Source organism: Rhinolophus ferrumequinum, chromosome 7 (assembly GCF_004115265.2).
Source record: "Rhinolophus ferrumequinum isolate MPI-CBG mRhiFer1 chromosome 7, mRhiFer1_v1.p, whole genome shotgun sequence".
Classification (NCBI taxonomy): domain Eukaryota; kingdom Metazoa; phylum Chordata; class Mammalia; order Chiroptera; family Rhinolophidae; genus Rhinolophus; species Rhinolophus ferrumequinum.
In genome coordinates, this window is record NC_046290.1 from 32,562,221 (window position 1) to 32,586,161 (window position 23,941).

Sequence of the window (23,941 nt, forward strand, 5' to 3'; positions counted from 1 at the left end):
TTACCAATGCTCAGCAAAGCATTACAGATATTTGTTTTGTGATATGACCATTTTCCTGTGATGAAAATTAATAAATGGCACACTTTTCTGGGCATTACTCTATCTGATTCCTAAAGTCCAGTATCAGCCAGGGACCTACACTAAATGTCATTTCCCTGAGATTTGAGTTTCCACTGCCCACTCTTCTCATTTCCCACACTTCTTTGTATCTCTCTTTTTCTGCTTATCATTATTTCCGTCCTATCTCAGTTCTCTACTTGCTCGTGTGAAATGCTACAGTCATGGAGTAAGAATGTATGAGGGTCAACTGTGAGCAAAGCAAAACAGTGGGAATGGATAAGAGAATACCAAAAGCTATGACATAGTCCATGTTCTTTATCCCTGCTTGCCCCTTCAGAACTCATGATGTAGTTGGGAAGATAAAGCATGCATACAAAACAGTTGAGAAGGGTGCAGTACTCAGCGGAGCAGAACGGACAAGCTTGCTTCAGATTTCAGAGAAGGGGAAGATCAGTATGGCGACTAGGTGGGGAACGTTTTGCAGAGAAAGTGAAACTTGAATCTTACAGAATGGGTAGAATTCCACTTAGTTGGAGCGATAAGGAAGGGGATTTGGTAGGCGTAGAGTTCGTATTGCGGAGTCCTCAAAATGAAGGAGGGAGGACAGAGAAGGTAGGGTCAGACTGTTGAGTGACTGAGAGTCAGGGGAAGAAAACAGCACTTTAACCAACAGGCCTAGTATTTCAAGTAGCAACTTGAAGTTTTATCTGTTTTCTATTTTAATTGGAATAAAAATTATCTTTTAAAGCATATTTCAGAGTCACTGATATAGGCAATGGAGAGTTACTGGAGATTTTTGAACAAGGAGGTTATGTGATAGAAGCAGAACATCAAGACAGGTAACCTGCCATTAATATGTAGAAGGATTTGAGGAGAGTGGAGGTGGAAAGAGGGACTTCAGCAGTGGAGACCAACCCCTGACATGGTCTGGTTCTAGGCAATGATGTCTGGCCCGGGCTAAAGGAGAAATGAAGAAACGTAGATAATAGCTGCCTGAGGCCCCATTTCCCAAAAGCAAACCCCAAGAGAGGAGTCAAGTGGCAGAGTGCTTCCTTTAGTAAAATAGTAAGGGATTTTGGGTAGCAAAACAGAGTGGCAACAGAGGACAAATAAGGGTGTGATTTGAGGTGAAATCAAGGCCCCAGCCTGATCTGGAAGGGTCCAAGTTGAGTCAAAAGGCTGGTTTTTCATTGCCTGCACTCAGACATTACCTGTGGAGCAGGGCCCAGGGTCAGGCAGGAGAAAACTTACAGGCACTTCTGGCTTTTTGAACCTTTGGGACAAAGCAGCTCCAGCAGCCCAAGGGCAGTCATCTGAAGAGAAGCTCAGGTGGAGTTGTTAGAGCAAAGTATAAAGAAAAGGTGAGGGACAGGCAGTTACAAGTTCCCATACCTTAACATTTACAAAGAACAAGCTTATAGACGTGATATATTTGTTAAGTACATAGAGAGAGATGATGGAGAGGTAGAGAAATAGCTAGCTAGATAGATGAGAAGATAGAAAGCACTAATCTCTGACCTATTAAGGTGCTAAAAATTCTCTGCTATTTCTGGTGTAAAGATAATTTGTCCAGATAATGCAATCATTTATAGTAAATTCTATAAGATATGTAAAATGTGTTGTAAATGTAAAATATCATGGCACAAAGCATCCTTGTTTAGTTAGTGTGACTTCCACCTCTCTTTGTGTGAGTCAAATAACTCCCTTTTTCCTGAGGAGTTAACAGCTTATGTCTAGAATTTGATTGAATTGAATAAATGGAAGCAAAGTGCACTCATTAACAAAAATTAGGGGGCTGTTGGGCAGTGCTTTGTGAAATCCTATTTGAGATCCATGGTCCTAACTTGAAAGTGAGACCAGTCTACAAGTTGTGTGAGTTTTGTCTAGCAGCACTCAGTGTCACAGAAGCACACACAGAAGGAAATATTTGGACTTCGCCAGAGTTGGAAGTTAGCCAAGTGAGTTAATGGAGGGAAGAAAAGGTTAAAAAGTTAAATGTTTGCAAGTAAATGATTGTGGTGATGGATCATGGAATCTAGGCTAGGTACGAAAAAAAAAAAGTACGATCTATGAATTAATTGGAAGTCTTGATGTGGTCAAGGAATGAATTAGATATACTAGGTAAATAAGCTGAAGTTAATGGTCAGAAATTGACATTGAGGTGCTGCAATTTTTCCAGATGACAAGGTCAAGTATATGACCTTGGGAACGGATGACATAGATGAGCTAGAGGAAAACATTACTTAAGCCGAGGAAGTCAAAGAAACGAGAGACTAGGGTGTTCAATAGATTCATCCAAGTAATAAAATGTCCAAGAATAATGACACGAGTGACAATTTTTAAAATTCTTTAGCTTCTTGCTTAATCAAACAAAAACAAAGGAAAATAAAAACAAAACCAGCTCTGTAAGATGTCTCAGATGGATGAGCAATTAACTTTCACAGCAGCATTTATTTTCTTGTTACCTAAAATAAGGTATAATGATTATCTAAGTAACAAAATCATTTCATCTTTATTTATACTGAACATTTATATACACAAAGACAATGTCAAACCTCCATGATTCCCCTTAATAATAATTCAGTGTCTCCCTGGATTACTAACTAAAAGTTGTAAGGGTTGACTGGGAAAATGATTTTAATTCTATGTAGAGAATAATAGATAACATTTAATTATAAGACAAAGAAATAACCTGAATTGAAGTCATAGGTGTGTCCTCATCCATTTTATTTTTTGTGCAATTAGTTGGTTGTTTCCTACCTTATTCTCAAAGGGACTTCTCTTCATCTTCATTCCAATTATAATAGCACACAGTCTTGAGACAGACGGTGACAGATATTAGGTGAAAGATACATTTATGGAAGAGCAGAGCTAGCCTGGACATGGATTAAGCAGGTCCTTTCAACAGGTTCATTTAGTGTACGGTGTACCTTATTTTACACTGTCACATATTCTCTAGTCACTTCTTATTTATCTCATACCTGATTGAGCAGCTCTCAGGAAAGATTAATAGGTTCTATTTATTTATTTTTAAAATATGATCTCTTTATTTGTTTGTTTCTGAACTTTATTATATTCTCTAGCATGTCTCAATTAGCTGGCTAGCTAATTGAATTCATTCAGTAGCCATGAAGTGACAGCAGTATTTGGCAGAAGCGAGCAGGATGAGGGGACTAGAGAAGGGGGAGATACTAAGGAAGTGCATTTTTGTTGAGAGGAAGTAGAGTGATGGATAGAGCCCTGGGATAAAGGTTACGCATCGTGGACTGCACCCCCTTCTGCCCCTTCACTGTGGGGAGTGAGTTTTTTAAACTATTTCCTCATTTATCAGATGTGATAGTAATTTCTGTTACTATCATTTTAATAAATTAGGAAAGAATGTTTTAAAGAATGTCATAAAAATGCATGATAGTATTCTTATTTAGGCATAATTGTTACAGATGTCTAGTGTACTCTTGAAGGTAGCTCAAAGATAATAAAGATTATTTTAAATTGGAGGTTTTCTTGTTTGTTTCTGCATACACGAGAGTATGCCTTTGGTTTCCAAAAGGACCTAACTGTGGAAATGTATTGATAAAGCAACAGACATATAATTAAGCCTAAAGATGTCTAACGACAGTGCTATCAGCAGGGGAGCCTGGTAAGGTAAATGCTGATTCTTTGTTCCACTTGGAAATAGGGTTCTCTCTAAAGCCTGTACCAGAGGCAACTTTACCAATGGGCGACTGCTTTGAAAGAAGGCAGCCCTGTCTCTACTTATGTCCCCTACCCAAGAAACAAAGTGCCCGGAATTCCTACCTGAAAAGAAATCCCTTTTGGGTAAAGAATTCTTTGAGTCTTTAATTTTGGGGTAGAAAGGCAAAACAAAAAGTATCTTCAGGCATAATTCTTGATGTAGATTAGTTTATTGGTTCACATCAACCTTTAAAGAAGTGTGTAGAAAAATGGTAAGTATACTGGGTATCTCTGGGTGGGGAGAGGACTATGGATCAAGAGAAATTGAATCTGGAGGTATGTTACCTTTATTGTTTTACTTTATGGTGGCTCTGCCTACATTAGCCAATCTGTAGTAAAGAGGGAATGAAAGGAGGAAGGCAGTAAGAGAGGGAAGACAGAGGACAAGAAAAAGTGGTGGGAGAAGGGCTGGTCTGAGAGAAACGAAGCCACGGCTGAGCTATATACAGCGCGACGCACGCGTGTGCCCTTCCCAGATCCATCTGCTGCTTTCTCAGCTAGCCTCCCCTAGCTCCACACTCCCCTCACAGCCTGGGCCAGCCTGGTCTACAGAAAGAAAGGCAGTGAGCCTCCCTCTTCCCTACCTCAGCTTCTTCAGATACACAGTTCCTTTCTTGACCCCATCCTACTTCTCAGCCACCATCCAGGACAGGCCCTCCTAGCACCTATTAAATATTACTCCTGAAAGTCCTTCCCTGAGCCCCCATTTTAAATTAGGGCCTTAGGTTATACTTGCTGATAACAGCTTTTCTGTTACAGCCCTCTTCAGAGTTGGCAGTTGAACATACATGTATTTGGGTGATCATGTGCTTAATCTTGCTCTCCTTCTAGTTTTAGAAGCCCCATGAAAATAAAGGCAGAAACCCTATCAGTATGTTTCACATTCTACCCCCCAAGGCCCACCAGAGTCATTCAGTAAAAACTGTTGAAGAGATAAAACCAATCATTGGAGAAATTTGGTAACAGCACCTCCATTTTTGTTCTTCAGGTTATGAATATCCACAATGGCAATGATTATTGCTGTCAAAGTAGAAGGATTTTTGTACTCATAGATTTTTAAATTCATCTGAAAGACTACAATGTATTACATCTGGTCTACATGTTTAAACTGAGCAAAACGGAAACAGGGAATATTGCTAGGTAGCTAACTCACAATGCCTTGATATTTCAGGTTGGAATTGTACAGTATGGAGAAAACGTCACCCATGAGTTCAACCTCAATACCTACTCGTCGACGGAAGAGGTACTGGTTGCGGCAAATAAAATAGTCCAGAGAGGTGGACGCCAGACTATGACAGCCCTTGGAATAGACACAGCAAGGTACACGGTTAAAAATAAACCAGAGTAAAAGACTGTACAAAAGTAACTGTTCACGATCTAGCCCACTGGAGTGTTGATTGAACATTTGCCTTGGCAATATTTAAAGCCATCTTGTTTAAAACTAGATTCAGCTGATATTAGCTCATAGTTACAGAATCAGGTTTTTCTGTAGCACAATCTCACCACTCCTCTTATTTTTTATTCCAAGGGTTTAATGGATGGAAAATCAATCAAAAATCACTGGCGTCTACTGCCTCATGTTCTTGGGTAATAAGACATGCTATGAGTGACTATCTTTTCCCTTTATTCTTTGTTTTCCACTTCTACAAGTCTCAATCTAAAAAAGAAAAAAAAGTGGTTAGACCACTTCTACAGTATATATATATATATTCTAGTATGCCTATAATTTAAAAATAGTTGATTTAGCATTATTGAAGCTCTCAAAAAAGTTTTTAAGAGGCCAAATACAATATTACCTTATTTGCAACCATTTTCAGTGCAAAGATTGAAAGAAGTAGAAAGGATTTCCTCATTTGTAATGCTCATTCTTTCTTCTTTCTTACTTTCTCCAAATTCCCTCCAATTTACATCCCTTGCTTCCTCCCTTCTGCAGTTTCCTTCACGGAGAGCACGTAATCCACTCTGTGGTTGAACTTCCTTCTGTGAACATACAGAACTTGTCCTTTTTTTTACAATGTAGAACACTTCCTTTTCAGTATTGTTTCCGATTTCAACTCTTTTCTTGTTTTTCACCTCAGTCACCATTAAAGCTAGTAAGCTTATGAACAAACACTAAACAATACCAAAATCACAGGAAATCTAACAAATAATTTGACTGATGTTAAGGAGCCTTTTGTTAAGTGCCTTCAACTTCTGGATTCTCACCTGATTCTGAAGAGCTAATTGCCAATACTTCACCTGCCTGCTAAGATCAGTGTTTTAAGGGGATTAAAATGATTAATATGGATACTCCAACGAACGAGTTGAATATTCAAAACTTTTAAATTTCCTGTGCAGCTTTAGATTCATAAATGTTGGGAAAGCATGTGGTTCTAGTTATATGGGGCCCAAGAGAAAATAACCACAAACAGATGGCTGATTTCGCATTTACCTGCCGGTAGAATCACCAATTTGCATGCATGAAGAGTGCATATGTTTAGGTGTTCTGAATGCGGCCTCTGAAGTAATTGACTGAATGTGACCACACATTCAAAGCAAATCAAGGTGCTCTTTGAAAGCTCTGCACCGTGGGAGCTGTGTATTTTCCAAAGGCAACCGCTGAAGAATGAATATTCATCTCTGAAAACTAACTGAAGAAATATTCTGGCTGCTTTTGCTTCTGCATAAATACCACGTTGAATACCATGTCCCTATATGGTTTTGGCCTGTGTGTCTCACAGAGGGTCTAGCTGTAGGACACAGAGTTTATTGAGTTTTATAAATAAATAAAACTCCATATGGTATGACTAAGTAGTCTTCTTGTACATTAGTTTTTCATGCTTAAGCATATTTTTAATTGCTCTTTATTCCTTTCAGGCTGGGCCAGTTGCAAACAATATTTCTTTTTTTTTTTTTTTTTTTTTTAGAATCCTCTACTTCCATTTTCAGTGTCTCCCAGTTCAAAACATGTCTGTGTTCCCTTATCCCTATCCCACATTTTCTTTCTTTTCAATAGGTCCACAGTGTTTAATCGTAAGGCATTACGTAAGGCAAGGATTCTCCTATCCCAAAGAAAGGGATTCTCCAAAGACATTTTCATGTTTAAAAGCATGCAGGGAGGTCAATGTTGAATGTGAAGTAAGAACACTGGGTGGTGGTATTTGGGGGTGAAGGGCAGTTTGCTGAAGAGATTTAAAACAGAAAGGGTGTATTCAGCAGTTTTGCCAATGGCTACTCTTACAGGACGTAAAGCCAGTTCCAATTTTAGAGCTGCCTGATTTTCTTTAAAGAAAATCAGGAAGCTCTTTTAATCATCTCCCTCAGCTGATGTTTGTTCAGTTATGGCTTGATCTTCAAGAGAATTAGGAAGTTTTGGTGATCCTCTAAGGAATTAGAGCTATAAAAAGGACTGACTCTCATGATGTCTATGTCCAAACTTCATTTAGATACTAGCCTTTAACATCTGTTTTCACCTTTGCTTGTGCATATAAAGAAGTCAGAAAATCTATTTGCATAGTGTAGAGAGCAGAGACACAGTTCCTCAGTGATCACTACTTTTTTTTAACATATTTTTCTTTTGAAAATTTTATGAATAATTGGAAATATAAAAACAATACAACAAAATGCTATCTATGCATCAAACAGAATCAAAACAGTTGTTAACATCTTGTCATATTTGCTTTAAGTCCTATTAAAAGAAAAATAATCACAGATAAAATCCCTTTGCTCACACAAAATACCCACTATTGTACATTTACTGTGCATCTATGGTAAAATTAATGTATGCTGTGCAAACTGTTTGGAAGGTTAGTTTAAGGCATATATCTCTTTGGCATATCCCAAACTGCAGCTATTTGTCCTCATGACCCAAATAAAGTATGTAAATGGCCATTCAGTGCAATGATTACTGCAATTTATATCAAAATTTGAAAAATACTGTTATATGAAATTGTTTTATTGTTTCAGTTCTAAGTAAAACGTACTCTTCTTTTCCAAGACCCCAGAGAGGAAAGTGAGTTGAGTAAAAGAAAGTAATAGAGGAGGAAAGTGTGGCTGTGTGTGTGTGTGTGTGTGTGTGTGTGTGTGTATGAAAACACAAAACAAAAATTGTCCATTTTCCCTATCTTCTATCTCTTTCTATAAATCCTCTTTGAATTAAATCAAAATTCCTCTCTTTGCTATAGCATTTTTCCTTACTCCCTAGGCCATTTCTTCCCACCCCACCCTCAGCTACCTGTGTGCTGAACCCTAGTTCAGACCAAATCTTTCATAGCTATCCCAATCCCTCTTGCCCCTGTAACCCAGCTCTGTCCCTGACTCAGACCACTGCCATCTGCAGTCTTTTATTCCTGTGTCTGACTGTCCCCTCCCCCATACCCAAAAGCACTCTCAAGCACTCACAGCCGTACAAATATTCTGTTTTCTCCCGTCTCCCATCCTTAGTTCAGAGGATTTCCAAGCTATTCTATGAATACCAGAGGTGTGGGGCAAGTGAGGACTCAAGCAAAAGCTGCTGCCAAAAGCAGAAAAAAAGAGGCCTGTCAAGCAAGAGGAGGAGATTTGATAGAGAAAGGAGTGGCTGGGAGAGTATTTGAGATCTGACCTTTTCTAAATCTGTTGTATGCGCCAGTCACACCCTGCCTTTGAAGTTTCCAAAGAATGAAACACTGCTGCCTTTTGTACAAGGGATATATGGTGATTAGCAAAATGGTGACCTCTCCATCCTCTGGGATTAATCTAAAACGATTGCAAATAATGATCATCGTGCCTCCCAGCTTGAACAATGGGCGTCAATGTTGATCTTGGAGGGAAAGCCCTGAGCTACCTAGATTGGTCGGTTTCCATTTTGTTTATGCTTTGCCTAACCCCAGGGTGGTGCTTTATTTGCTTCTCTTTTGTCTGCGATTATTTCAGGAAAGAAGCTTTCACTGAAGCCCGGGGTGCCCGAAGGGGCGTTAAAAAAGTCATGGTAATTGTGACTGATGGAGAGTCGCATGACAACCATCGGCTGAATAAGGTCATCCAAGACTGTGAAGATGAAAACATTCAGCGGTTTTCCATAGCTGTAAGTACATGGCTACACACAGCTTTCCAACTCTGGTGTAGAGACTAAAGCTGTATGCATATCCTGAATATTTTACGGAAGTTACACAAACAAGGTTGAAAAGGAGAAACTTCTCCATGTGGAGGTAAACTCTGTGCAGGCAGGATTCATTTTCATGGTGCTACCCCAAAGAGAAGGACATTCAGAAAAAGAGACATAAAATTTCTGTCTTTCAAATCTGGGAAATAATTTTAAATTGCCACTTACAGAGACAGCACTCTGTAATTGACAATGTTTTCTTATATCCATGTCCTACGTACCTTTCCTTATCCCTCATGGCATCCCAGAGAGTAAAGTAGCTTTCATTTCCCCCAGGTTATGAATAAGGAAACCAAGGGGCAGGGCCCCCGTGGCTGTAGACCACATGACCAAGTCTGTAGACTCCTCTCTGGACTCATATGACCCACTGCCCTGGTCTTTTAATCCCCAGGCCCCCATGTCTCTTTCCTGCTGCCACAGTCTCTGGATGGTGCTGCAGGGCTGTCCTCACCGGTTTCCACTCACTCCCCCAGCCTCCAAAGAGCACCACATTCCTCTCCATCTCACCCTCCTTTTGTACCAGAGCAAAAAGAATACCAGCAAAGAGATACTAAGCATGTACCATTATGTGTCATAACCTTAAAACAACAAAGGAGTCACGGACATTTTCCAGAAGTGAGAAGTAGAAGGGTTGGAGCAGGGAAGGGTAGAGCAAACTATAGTTTGGAGCCAGAAAGAACTTTGTTCAAATTCTACCTTTGCCATAGCCATGGGCTGGCTCTGTGACAGTGGATAAGTTACTTAATACTCTGAGCTTCAGCTTACCTGCAAAATAAGGTAATATTGTTTCTCTTTCGCTCTGTCAAATAAAAAAATCAGTGGGATAATGACTGTAAAAACATCTAGTACAATATTACTTTTTCTTAAGGATCTTTACTTCCAGGCGTTTGCAACCATGAAATAATAAAATCATAGTGTTTTAGAACTAGAAGTTATCTTAGAGATAAATTATGTTACCCTCTTGCTTAGAAACCTTCAGAAATTCCCCCATACACTATAAAATCTACTCGCAGTTTAAGAACCTTTACAGCCGCATCCAGCTTTTATTTCTAACCCTTTCACTAAATTATAAGCAGTGATAAATTCTGACTGCAACATTTTCTTTTCCATTTGGGGTACAACATACAAAAATATAAATAAATCATTATTTCTCTCTTTCCTCTTTTTGTTACTTCTATAAATTATCTTTCGCCAACTATTATTCAATCCGTTATTACCTCCCCAGTAGTATAACTATTTCAGTCTCTTCCGTGGTTGAGAATAATTCCCTTTGGCCCATCCTTCACACTGTGCACAGTTAGAGGCTATGGCTGGTCTCTTCATTGTGCAAAGCCACTGCATGTCCACTTTGTCCCAGGCAACTGGGTACCAAAGGTACTATTATAGCATTTGTTCAGCTTCCCTCCCAGAGAATATAGTGTAGCATCACAGGTACCATAGATGTAAGCTGCAAACTGAATTAACCATCGGCAGTATTAACAACATTAGGAAAACTTCACTAGAAACTATCTATCAAAAGATGACTTCTTAATTTTAGGTGAATCTTCTGTCACTTGTTTGTTTCTGACTACATGTTCAGTATTTCTTACCCTTAAATAATTATGTTTCCCTCTGTTGGATTTCTAGTTCATAATTCATACTTTGCTTCCTATCTGGTCACAAAGATGTCATATAATTGTATTAATCTTCCTGGAGAAACATAAAACCCTGAGCTCCATTCCCATTTTAATCAGCGAATTATATATTATCAAATTGCTCTTCAAAATGGTATCAGTAAAAATGTATAAGAAAATTTTATTTTAGCAATACTTATTTGTTATTTTCCCAATTTATATTTCTTTTCCCCAGTGAATCTTGTATTTTTTAGTTTGCACCAAACTAGGAAACAAGACGGTTATTTCACTTCCTTTCTTATTGCATTCACACAGGAAGGTTTTAGGCACTTCTCAAGATCGTTCATGCTACACATTACCAAATCTACCTGGGGGTCTGGCCAGGTATCACCTGGAATGTTTTTTACCTCCATCTTTTTATACCCACCATTTGATCCTCAACACCATTCTGATATGTTTTGGGGAGAGATAACACCCAAAAAGGATTGACTACTAAAACTAACTATGAGCACTCTGTGACACAATTCCAAACATTTCCTGTTAAACAATCAGATCTGGTGAAGGTCCTGAGCTGGTTTGAGCTCTCTATTCCATGTCTCTATTCTGTCACTTGAGGATATTAGACATTGCTAGCAAGAACCTGTTTTAGATTCAGATTCTAATCTTAAATGATAATGGCTGGGACTGTAATGGTTGTGAATCACCTACAGCATTCAAATGAAAATGAGAGAGGTTGGAAAGTGTCTCAGAATTTCATTCATTTGCACACAAAAGGCACTGATCTACATGTAAATGAATTGTACACTTTACATTTGACACATCTGCCTCAAGGGAGCTTCAATTCTCATATCTATTTCAGGTAAATATTAGCAGAACACCAAATGCCTGGGCTTGACATATTTGTATTAAGTGAAACAGGAGTAATTTATGTGTTATTGTGCATCTCTTCTCATTCGTAGAAAATAATGTTTTTACAAGCTACCATACCCTTGGGCGAAGGATCAAAATACATTTCTCTTTATTTTTATTTTTATTCTATGATGCAAAATAGTTCAAACTGGAATAAAATCACGGTAATTCCTGGAAATTTTTTCTCTTGTATTTTCTCCTAAAAGTATACTCCCATATTGCAGTTAGACATTTTGTTTTTGTTTTCTAGGTATGTCATTTGAGCATTTCCTCCCATTGAACTTTATACATTTGTCTCTGTACTGTCACACAGAGCACTAAATGTCTGATAATATTTACATCATAACTAAGAACTTCAATCATGTATGATCCAAAAGTCTTTAGAATTTTTATTTGTATTTTCAACTGCATCAATTTATATGTGAAATGGAAGTTAAACGTGTCAGTGTGACACTGAGTCTAGAATATGTTAAATGTGAGCCAGGGGGAAAGATGGTGACTTTTCAGCCCAGGATGTCAGCAAATTTATGGAATAAATAAGGTAAATCATTGGGGACTCAGAGGGCTTCACAACATGCAGAATTTGTATGAATCTTAAAAAAAAAAAAAAAAATCCACGCATTGCAAAACTGTTGGCAAAAAAAGGCACCCAACGGTATCTGCAGACAATTCCAGAGATTGAGGTGTTGAGCAAAGCCCCAGTTATCCTGAATTCACATCACAGATGGAATAGAGACCCTGGAGCTTGGAGACTCACACCAGCTTACTCTGGAGCAGGTACATCCAAATGTGGTGAGATACCCAATTGTAAGAAGAGTATCTTAATTGTTTTCTAAATGAGAGAGGATATGTTCAATGTAGTAAGAACAAGTGGCCCTTGGGTTTTCTGTCCATGTCTGGACAATTCTCTAGTATCCTTTCCATTCTCTTCCCCCAACGAGAAGCTGCAGTAGGGAAAGCACCAGACGTCTTTGTTCAAATGTAAACCCTTCTGCTGTTTGGCATTTGCTTATCTGCCAAGTAGGCAGGAAGTGAGTTTTGTGTTCTGTACAATTTTTAAATTCTTGGTAAAGACCTTCCTACCTCAAGTCTGGACATAGTAGTTGAGAGTAAGTTCAAAAATCAAAAAGCTACCCAAATAGTGAACCGATTCCCTTAAGACTCAGCTCCAGTTTTCCTAAATGGGGCACTTCTTCAAAGCAATTCAGAGTTCTTCCCAGACGTTAGGGCAGGATGCCTCACGAACACGTGTTACAGGTAAAGGAGCTAAGAAACTGACAAGGGTGCTCTGAGGGATGCACTTGGCATCGAACACAGGAAGACCCTGGTGTTCAGACACGGGATGACCTGTGGTCCTCCAGTATGGAACCAGGAATAACAACCCCCGCCCCACCGCCTTTTCGCAAGGAAGGAGACTTTGAGACCCATTGCACTGCCTGCCCGACTAGCTAGTGCACAGCTCCTATTATCACGTTAACATTTGGTGTGCATTATAGTGATTATTCAGTCGTTGATCTAAATAAACCCTTATGGGTTTTTATGACACAAACAAGTATCTTGTAGATTACAAACAGCAACACTTAAAACAGTAATTTTAGTTCTTTTCTAACTTTCTACAAATGAGAAGCTGTACCTTCTTAATAAAAAATATCAGTTTTTAAATCTAACGTTCTATATCTACCATTTAAAATATACGTATAGATGTGGGAGCAGGTGGCGGTGGTTGTGGGGTGGGGGGTTGACCAAAGGCCCAGTGCGTTCTAGACTGATGCCCCTGGGCCCACCTACGTGTCCACCATCCACCCAGTCCGTCATGCTCCTCTGTGGTTGGAGACTATTTCATGTCTGTTTTGCAACAGGACTTAGAAGGCACCATAGAACTCTCTGTTTTTAATGATGCCAGAGAAATCTATGACTATCATTTAAACATGGAAAGAAAAGCTAGAAAATTCTAAATTCTGTTGTCTTCATGGACACTGTAAGACACGATTCTCCTTCTCCCGAAAGAGTCAGATATTCAAAAAATAGTCAAGCAATGGGCCGGCCCGGTGGCTCAGGCGGTTAGAGCTCCATGCTCCTAACTCCTAAGGCTGCCGGTTCGATTCCCACATGGGCCAGTGGGCTCTCAACCACAAGGTTGCTGGTTCGATTCCTCGACTCCCGCAAGGGATGGTGGGCTGCGCCCCCTGCAACTAGCAACGGCAACTGGACCTGGAGGTGAGCTGCCCACAACTAAGATTGAAAGGACAACAACTTGACTTAGAAAAATAAAAAGTCCTGGAAGTACACACTGTTCCCCAATAAAGTCCTGTTCCCCTCCCCCAATAAAATCTCAAAAAAAAAAAAAAGTAGTCAAGCAATAACCTAGCACAGGGCTTACCTTTGATTTTTCAATTCCCAGAGCACAGAATTGGATTAATTGTGCTCTTTGGTGTAAGAGACATTCTCAGGATTTCTCAGAGACTGTCACCTTGTTTCTGGGTTTATAATTGTACCTGCATAGTTATTTTAATAACATTATAAACATCCATCATTGTACCACTCAAAATGGAGCTAGCTTTGTCCTCTGACAACTTAATCAGACCACATTCACCACCTGCCTTCCTCCACCTCATAACCATCAATCCAAATCCTATACTCACCATCTCTTGCTCTCCTTCTCCAAATAATCTTTTAGTGTCTATCCATATCAGAAAAAAATAAATTTTAAAAAGGCTTCCTTGTTTTAACTTTATTTTAAAAAGGTATCAAAATATTTTGAAATGTTTAAAACTTAATGTTATATTAAGATTCATCCATATTATTACATGGCATTATATTAATAATTCTTTCATTTTTTTTTAAGTTGAGGTAATACATGCAGTGAAATGCAATATTTTAATGTGAAAACTGTACAAAATCAATTTGGTAAATTTTGACAATTGTATACTCCTTCATAACTGACACCCCAATCAAGAAATAGAACATTTCCATCACCCTCAGAAAGTTCCTTTGTGCTATCCTTTTTTTTTTTAATATGCACCTTCTATAGCAACCACTGGTATGACTTATACCACCAAAACTGAAGTTGCCTATTGTATTTTATATAAATGAAATCATACAGTATGTGCTCTTTTGTGTTAAGCTTTTCACTCAACGTAATGATTATCCATGATATTTGTGTATTGGTGATTCATCCTATTTTAATATTATCTTCCATTGTGAATATACCACAATTCATTCTATACTCTGTGGACATTTAGGTTGTTTTCAGTTTGGGTTATTTTCATAAATACTCTATAAATACTGACAAAGAATGTAAAAACTAAGATAATAATCTTCAAGTAACATTTGCAATGAGGTAAAAACTAAACATTTATCTTGTTATAAAAGTGTTTTCGTTTTTTTTAAAAAAGAAAAAAACTTTTAAAAACACATTTAAGTGAAAATAAGGTGGAATACCTAATCTACTAGACAAAAAATAATGGTACACATTTTTCCTTTTTCTTTCTTAAAAATTCTCTCCACAACATTTTTTTTTCATTTCCATAGAAAGGCAAAAATGCCATTTTCTTAATGCCATTTTTATGCAATATAAAAATAGAATTAGGTCCTATTTATATGTGTGGTTTTTAAATTTATTTTGGATTTTTAATTTACATATTGTTTTTAAAAGGAATTTTTATTTACTTCAACTTGAACATTTATTTTCATATTAAAATTAAATTTTTAAAATGTTTACATTAAAAACTAAATTTTTAGGCAGAAAAAGTACAAACCATAAAAGAAAAAATATTAGTTGGAGTTCATCAAAATAAACACTTCTGCGCTTCAACTACTATTAAGAAAAGGAAAGACAACTCACAAACTGGAAGAAAATATTTGCAAAACACATAGAGGACTGTATCCAAGATACGAGTATATACAAAATTCCCCAACTCAATAACAGGAAAATAAACAATCCTTTTTTTTTTTTAATGGTCAACAGATTTAAACAGACACCACACCAAAGAAGAAATACTATGGCAAATAAACACATGAAAGGGTCTCAATATCATTAGTCATTAGGGAAATGTAAATTAAATGAGATACTACTACACACTAATGAAATTGCTAAAACTGATACAAACAAACAGAAAAAAAACCTGATAATACCAAGTGTTGACAAGGATGCAAAGCAATTGGATCTTTCATACATTGCTGGTGGGAATGGTAAAAAATGGCAAAATGGAACAGTCACTCTGGAAAACAGTTTGTCGGTTTCTTAGAAAGTTAGACATATACTAACTATAGAACATAGCACTCTCACTCCTAGGTCTTTACTCAAAAGAAAAGAAAACATATGTCCATACAAATACCTATGTATAAGTATTTATAGCAGCTTTACTCATAATCACTTGAAACTAAAAACAACCCAAATGTCCTCAATAAATGAACTGTGATGCTTCTATATACCAGAGTCCTACCTGGCAATAAAAAGGACTGAACTTCTGATACACGAGGTAACAGGGATGACTCTCAAAAGCATTGTTCAAAGGAAAAGAAACCAGACACAAAAAGCTATATACTATATGATTCCTTAAATATAACATTCTGGAAAAAGCAAAACTAGAAGGACAGAAAATAGGTAACTGTGAAGGGTTTGGGGAGGAGATTGGCTAGAAAGGAGCAAGAGGGAACTTTTTGGGGTGATAGAAATATTCCACATCTAGATGTGGCAGTGACACAACTAATAGATTTGTCAAAACTCAGAATTGTATATCTAAAAAGGAATTTCACTGTATGTAAATTAGATCTTGATAAACCTTACTTTAAAAAGGAAACTAAATATTTCAGAAAAACTTTAGGACTTCTAAATAATTATGGTTAACTATAACAGATAATTCCTGACTCTCTTTATTAAAAAACAAAAAGTCTCTGTCTTGAGCATTTGGTTTCAAACAGGAAGTCTCAATTGTTTATGTTCTAAGTTGCCAAGTTAGATTACTACTTAGTCCAATATCTGTTTAAAATATATATGTGGTGGACTGCCCCTTGGTAAGATTTTTCAGGAAGAACTGCCTATTCAAGATCAAGAAACTCACTTGCTAATTGCTTTGGCCAGCAAACAGTGACATCACTGGCTGGACTAATATATCAGACGTCCAGCAACCATAACATTACTTTTGAACTGTCATATTTTAAACATACAGCTCTTAATAAACAGGGACACAAAAATGCAAGAGAAAGTTTCATCAATATACAAGATTGCCCTTTAAATTTCCAGTGTCTATTATAGTCCGTAACAGTTAATATTAGGGAATCTACATATTCTAAAAATTACTCTTCCCAGAATGTGGAAGTGCATAAAAATTGCATTATGCTAAGATACTATATAATCTCTTGTTTACTGACAAAATGCTTGAGATTTTTATTTAACACATAGAATCTAAACTATATTCTCACCATTTTTGTTGTGTCTTAGATTCTTGGCAGCTATAACCGAGGAAATTTAAGCACTGAAAAATTTGTGGAGGAAATAAAATCAATTGCAAGTGAGCCCACTGAAAAGCATTTCTTCAATGTCTCTGATGAATTGGCACTAGTCACAATTGTTGAAGCTCTGGGAGAAAGAATATTTGCCCTGGAAGGTATGACTATTTCTCATAATTCTGCATGCTCTCTCTACAATTCAAATGCAATATAAGCGGTTTTGGTATTTATTCCTACCACGTGGCTAATGCATTTTTACTGTGTACAATAGTCAGCATGGAACAATGTCCTTTTATATAAATCTGTCATTGAAATAAATGGCTGTTTCACACAGCTCCTTGTCTGCTGCCTGCTTTCTTTGTAAGGACATGGCAGTGCTGATGTGAGAGCTGGTGGAGACAAGAATCAGTGCAGACATGCAAGCACAAAAATGTACCCCTGAGTTTTATTTCTCTTCTGTGACACAGGTGTGAAAAATGGAGATGCTAGTTCAAGTTTTGTTTTTCTCATTTGTTTCATTTTGGGCTTCTAATGGGACTTCTCTTATGCAACAATTTCTTTATTCATTTATTTTCTCCTATTTTGCTCCTTGCCCATTTAAAAGGTCTTCATGGAACTCTGCCTCAAGTCCCAGGGCAGCAAAACATCCGTTCACTATATTTGTCTAAGTCACGTCACTGCTTTGTAGATTTTTTCTTTGATTTTTCAATGGCAACTAGCTTTTAGGGATAATGAGTCATGGAACTCCCTCCTCTGCCTTAGGAAAAAGATGTCAAGTAACAAATTATTTAGAAATTGGATCTTTCCTGACAGAAGAGAAGTCATCAGAATTGTTATGCCAGGCCAATGAAAAAGCCTCTTTTTTCACATTCTCTGATAATCTGGAGATTCAGAGAACAAGACTTTTTTTCTCAATTAGGATGGAGAAACCACCAGAGATTTCTGCTTTTATGCTCCATCCAAATTCGATTGAGTCTGTCTTTGTGAAGACGCACAGAAGAACTGTTGTTTCTGCATCTTAAACAGAAATTTAAAAAGCACTTTCTTAGTCTCCCTGATATAACCTGATAATGGGAAACAGAAAGATAAAATGGGAAGGAGACATAACTGAAAAAAGGTGAACCATTTTGATTAAGCATCAAGTGACAAGGAAAATGCACAGAGTGACTAACAGACAGAATATTAAAACGTATAGAAAGAAAGAAAATGATTTAGAGCGACGGCTTTCAAACAATTTTTGGCAGTGGCCCACAATAATAAATACATTTTGCTTTGTGACACAGTGCACACACATCTATGCATATAAAGTAAAACAAAATTTCACAAAATAACCGTTATTATATGCAATGCACTCTGATATTTTCCCATCTCTTCCATTCTACTCTCTTCGCTTTTAATTTAAAATAAAGAATGCTGGTTATGACTCACCCATTGATTTTATGACTGGATCAAAACCAGTAAGCAGTAAGTTTGATTTAGATGATGGAAATCTGCAGACCATCAAGACTGAATTTCTCTGGTTCCCTTTTTGCCCGGGCTCCTTTTTCCTGTGCCTTTAGAAACTGAACACTCAAATTATTTGTCAGTCCAAAGTCACAGGTGCTTCTGAAGAACTTGGCTTGCCTATGTTCTGTGGACAAGACACTTTTAAGTGGCTTTGGTCTTCCAACAGCTATCCTAGTGTCATTGCTAGTACGCCAGATGACGTACTAGGTGAGCTTAGCTCTCCTTACGGAACTATATTAGGTTTTCAAGTCATTGTGAACTTTTACTTTTTAATAAACATGAACCAAGATATGATAGAAATGATCTGTAAAGATCATGTAAAAGAAAAAATACGGAGTTACATTAGGCAGTTAAACACAATACAGTCTCATTTCTAAATCTTATCTTAAGTAAGCAAGTAAGTATAACCTAAGACTTATAGAAATGAAGCCTATCTCAGCTGTTGGATGGAGAAAGGATCAATTTGCCTTACATGACATTTTCAGTTTCTAACCTAGAAATAGTTATAGTTCGCACATTGGAGTACCCAAAGATTCCAAGAAGTCTCAATATTGAAAAACAAAAATATTTTATAAGGAACTCTCCACATTACAAATGTTTCCCACCGCTTTGTTGCTGCACTTTCAGGGCTAACCAAAAGCAGTGTTTTGTCTAGCCGATTTCTGATTTTTTTTTTTTTTAATAATGAGATCAGAAAGGGCCCCATTTCCTTGTTAGTTGGGCAATCTCCATTTCCTTCCAACATTTATGTTGAGATAGTAAATAGCAGCAATTATGAAATTCCGGCTTGTCAAGGACAGTGCCACTTAACTAAGGTGAGCGTGCCAGCAACTTGTCCAATAAAATCAGAAAATGGTCTACTATCTCCCTTTCCCATCAAACACTGGGAGAAACATTTAAATTAAAGGGCAATTTGTGAGATTTAAATGATGTTTGAATTCTTGATTGATTTCCCTATTTAATCTAGTGTTATAAAAAGGCAATCACTGATATATTTGTTAACAAATTTATGCCAGTAAAAAACTAGTAAATAAGTTTGAGTCCACAAATTTGATTATGCTCATGCATTAATAAAAGGGTAGACTGACATTCTCAAAATGATGCTCTGTTTTTAACTTATCTGCAATGCCACATAAATCAGTAACTCCCTACTGAAAGCAAATTAAAAAAAACATTCCCTCAGTCCCCTCAGGAGGTTGTGGCTTTGGGTTGGTGAATGATTTTGAGAGTAGCACATTTCCATAGAGTAGTCTGGATTATCGCTGCGTTTTAGTAAAGATCTTCAAAATGGACACGGAATCTTTAAAAACAAAAAAAAGTGATTGAATGGCATGTGGCCCAGAGCCCTGTCAAAAAGTCCCCTCCTGATCTCAGTGATACCCACAGCCAGAAAATAGAGCAAATACAAACCCAGAATCCCTACACCCTGTATCAAAAATGGAATTCCGAGAGGATCTATAGCCAGAAATCCATGTGGGGCTGGTAGAGTCAAGAAACCTCTTGAAAATGTGAATTAAATTTTCTTAGCCCTGTAACATATCAGGTCACAGCAGAACTCCCAGGGTGGCAGGATGAGAGAGAGGTTTCCACAGGACTCTCAGCTTGAACCACACACCAATGGTCTGTAAGCATGCTGGAGCATACGAACACAGCATGGATGGAAATTTCTCCACAACTCCAGCAAAGGTGTGGAAGCTAATAGCAAGAATTTGAGACTCAGCCCTTCTCCTAACTTTCTCTGTCCTCTACCCAGCCCTGCCTAGGAATCTGGGGTTGAGAAATGTGTGGCTGAAAATGCCTTAAAGATGTTGAAGTTCTGATTGGTAAAGGCCCTAGGCTGCTCTGGGTCTCTGTCCTCTGCAAATCAGCAGCACGCTAAAAGGCATTTATTTTTCTATGTTACAGCTACAGCTGACCAGTCAGCGGCTTCATTTGAAATGGAAATGTCTCAGACCGGCTTCAGTGCTCATTATTCACAGGTATGCTGACCGCCTGTGAATGACATGTCTTTTCTATTTCAAGAAAATAAAAGATATTTCAAGAATATATTTCAAGAATATTAAATTCCCTTTTTTTTTTTTTGAGGTTTCCTTTCCCAAAACCAATACCCAGGCATTATCATAACAAGTGCAATTTGCGGTTCATGGCTTGAGCGGTTATTCAGTCCGTGGTGACATTTCTAACCCACATAGGAAAACGGCGTTTCACAAACTGCTTATTAGGAAAACATGGTCTCTCACACAGCTCACTACATTGTACTAATAATTGTGAATCAGTTTGCCTTATGTAATTATATATCTGGCTAAATGATATACTTAATTTAAAACATTTGCTAATGATATGGAATGTATCATTTTCTCAGTGTCACGTCCTCAAGGGGCTTACTAGAATTCCAGGTTCGAGACCTAGGATTCTTGGCACCCAGAATAAAGCAGAAAGGCAAGAATAGAAAAATATATCATTTATAGTTGATAAAAGTAAAGACATCATGGTCCCTGCAAAGGAATATTGACATTTCAATGTGTAATTGTACTGTATCACCTAGGGCAAGTGACTTACTCTGCCTCAGTTTCCTCTTCTGTAAAATGGAGATAGTAATAATGGCATCTACTGTGTTTCCCCAAAAATAAGACCTAGCCGGACAATCAGCTGTAATGCGTCTTTTAGAGCAAACATTAATGTAAGACCCAGTCTTATTTTACTGTAAGACCCGGTATATATAATATAATATAATATAATATAATATAATATAATATAATATAATATAATATAATATAATACCAGGTCTTATATTAATGTTTGCTCCAAAAGATGCATTAGAGCTGATTGTCTGGCAACGTCTTATTTTTGGGGAAACATGGTAGTTCATAGGGTTATTGTGAGGATGTATGAGTTAATATGCGCAAAGCACTCTGAAGAGTACCTATCACATTTTAATGCTATGTAAGTGTTTGCTCTTACTATTTTTATTGAATGTCATTGTTTTCTCTATTTGGATATAAGGACTGGGTCATGCTTGGAGCAGTAGGAGCCTATGATTGGAATGGAACAGTCGTCATGCAGAAGGCTAATCAAATCATAATCCCCCAAAACACGACCTTTAATGTGAAGTCTACCAAAAAGAATGAACAGCTTGCTTCTTACTTAGGTAAAGTTTGGATGTAACTGATAGAAAGTTGTCAATTTTTATTTTTGTTTCTATTTTTAGCGTTATTTATTTATTATTTATATAGGCTTGCTTACAACTACGTAGAGAGATCGCTGCCAAGATTCAGCTATTTTACAGGACCCATGAATGTTTCTGGGCCTCTGAGAAGCCTTACTCAAAATAACAGAATATGGAAGTCATTCTTTCTCAGAAGGGCTATCTAGTGCAGGAAATGATTTAAGCTGATATGTGCACTTTTTGAGGTCTCCCCGTGTCTAGTATTCTCTTTCAATTCAAGAAGAGCTTTGGACCTGGTGGACAGGAAATGAGAATAGAAAAAAAAAAACCTTGATCCAGCCTATATCCTGAGGATCAGATTCCCATATTCTCTTTTTGTCTTATTTTATTGTGAGGAAAACATTTAACATAAGATGTATCCTCTTAACCAATTTTTATGTGTATATTATTGTCGATTATCCATATTTCCTTAAATATCTTCTATCATTAGTTTCTTTTTATGCGTCCTAATTTTGGAAAAGAAAATTTTAATTTGTTTTGTCATGTAGTTTATTCTTTAATAGCGCTAGTCAAATATTGACAAGACAAATACTGAACTTAACCCAGTGATGTAACATCATCTCATTTTCCAGACTTGCCTGCAGTGAAGAGGTATGTGTCTGACATCACCTTATTCTAGATCTGTACCATGCAGGGAGCTGCCTAGGGGATATCAGGGGACCTTACATCACTAAATGATTTCAGTAAACAATTGGAAGGGCTTAGGATGGAAAGGACCCTCAAGGTATGCCAGCTCTGTACTCACTTGACAAATATTTTGGAAGTACTTCTTTTGCCCCAGGCATTGTTCTTGGTGCTGGGGATGCATGGTAAAGAAAGCAAATACCTTGCAGCATTCATATGTTAGCATGTTAGCATTCCTCTCTGGGATTTTTCAGTGGAAGGTTAGTCTTTATCTCTCACTAGCATGATTTTTTTCTAGGAGGAAGGTGACAGGTCTTTATGGTAGGTCCATACATCTCCTTATTCGAGGGCACAATTTTAAGCTATAGAGGCAACAGAATTTAAGAAGAATAAAAGGGCTGAGGGTTTTAGATAAATAAAAGTACAATGGTAAGCAGTAGATATAATGTGAGTGCTAAAGCCTCTTAAGACATGTTGAACTGCATTCATGAAAGTCTAGTCCGTTTCTATATTAGACTCTGCCCTGGTCAGAGAGCAGCGAGAGTATTCATCCCATTATCTTCAGCATCACACATTACAAAAGAAAATGCCAAACTAAGATGTGCTAGGAAAAATTCTCTAAAGAGTACAGGTCTGGAAACAATCCTCTCTCCCTATTCCTCTCCCCTGAAAACTTGAAAAAATTGATTGTTAGGAAACAAAGTGTATGCTTCCTGCCTTTTAAATATTTGGAGGATTGTGCTATAAATTAAAGGGGTTGAGCTTAAAATTCATATTGAGTTTTAGCATTAAAGGAGATTTTAGAGAACATATAGTAAACATCTAATTTTCCAAATTAAAAAAATGTATAGAAAAATTATGTCACAGCTACTTATGGCAATCTGAAGCTAAAATATAGGTCTCTTGATTCTTAGTCCAGTGTTCATTCCTCCATGCCTGATTCTGGGTTGATAAAGAAAGCACTTATAAATAATGAGTATCTGCTACGTGCCAAACATTGACTTTTAAATTGAGTATAACCTGATAAATAAGGTATATCTATCCCTTCGTTGATGAAGCTTACCTTTTTGGATGAGAGATGACAGATAACCAAGCAATCACTGTTAGTATAGTATATATTATGACATAGAATACCTAAAAATACAACAGGAGGTTATATTAGTTTCTAAAGCTTCTTCATATTCTAAGATTCTATGAGGCGGTTTTATGGGACTTTGTAATCAAGAACAGTTTAATCTGAGGCCCTTTCTATCTTCTTAGATAGAAGAATCAAAGAACATTTATACTCATGTATAATGGTGGCATACAAATTAATATAACTCTTTAGGAAGGTCATTTGACAACGTGTACTACAGAGCCATAAAAATGTTCACACCACAGAACATTTTTCTTGAAGTAATAATGGCACTGGGTTTGACCCAGACATTTCACTCTGAGAATCTAACTTAAGAAAAAAATCCAATTATTTAAGAGTATTAACTGAGCAATGATTTTCAATGTATTGTTTTAAAAATGGAAATAGTTAAATAAACAGTAAATCCACTTAATGGAACATTATACACCCATGGAAATAAAAATTATAAAGCTGCTGATCCTATGATACTAAAGATTTGAAGTAATAATGGCACTGGGTTTACAATCAGTTTGTTTTTTGACTCTGCCCCTAGCTATGACTTTAGCAAAATTACTTTATTC

At 37.2% G+C, this 23,941-nt stretch overlaps 1 protein-coding gene across 2 annotated transcripts in view; it reads left to right on the top strand.

Moving 5' to 3' along the window:
• The window catches only part of ITGA1 (integrin subunit alpha 1), a 155,928-nt gene that overhangs the window by 86,846 nt on the left and 45,141 nt on the right, over nt 1-23,941 (top strand). For both annotated transcript variants that reach the window (XM_033111233.1, XM_033111234.1), the window contains exons 7-11: nt 4,967-5,115; nt 8,689-8,839; nt 16,883-17,048; nt 20,302-20,375; nt 21,400-21,544. In XM_033111233.1, coding sequence (XP_032967124.1) covers nt 4,967-5,115; nt 8,689-8,839; nt 16,883-17,048; nt 20,302-20,375; nt 21,400-21,544 — 685 coding nt within the window. The remainder of the gene's footprint in view (nt 1-4,966; nt 5,116-8,688; nt 8,840-16,882; nt 17,049-20,301; nt 20,376-21,399; nt 21,545-23,941) is intronic.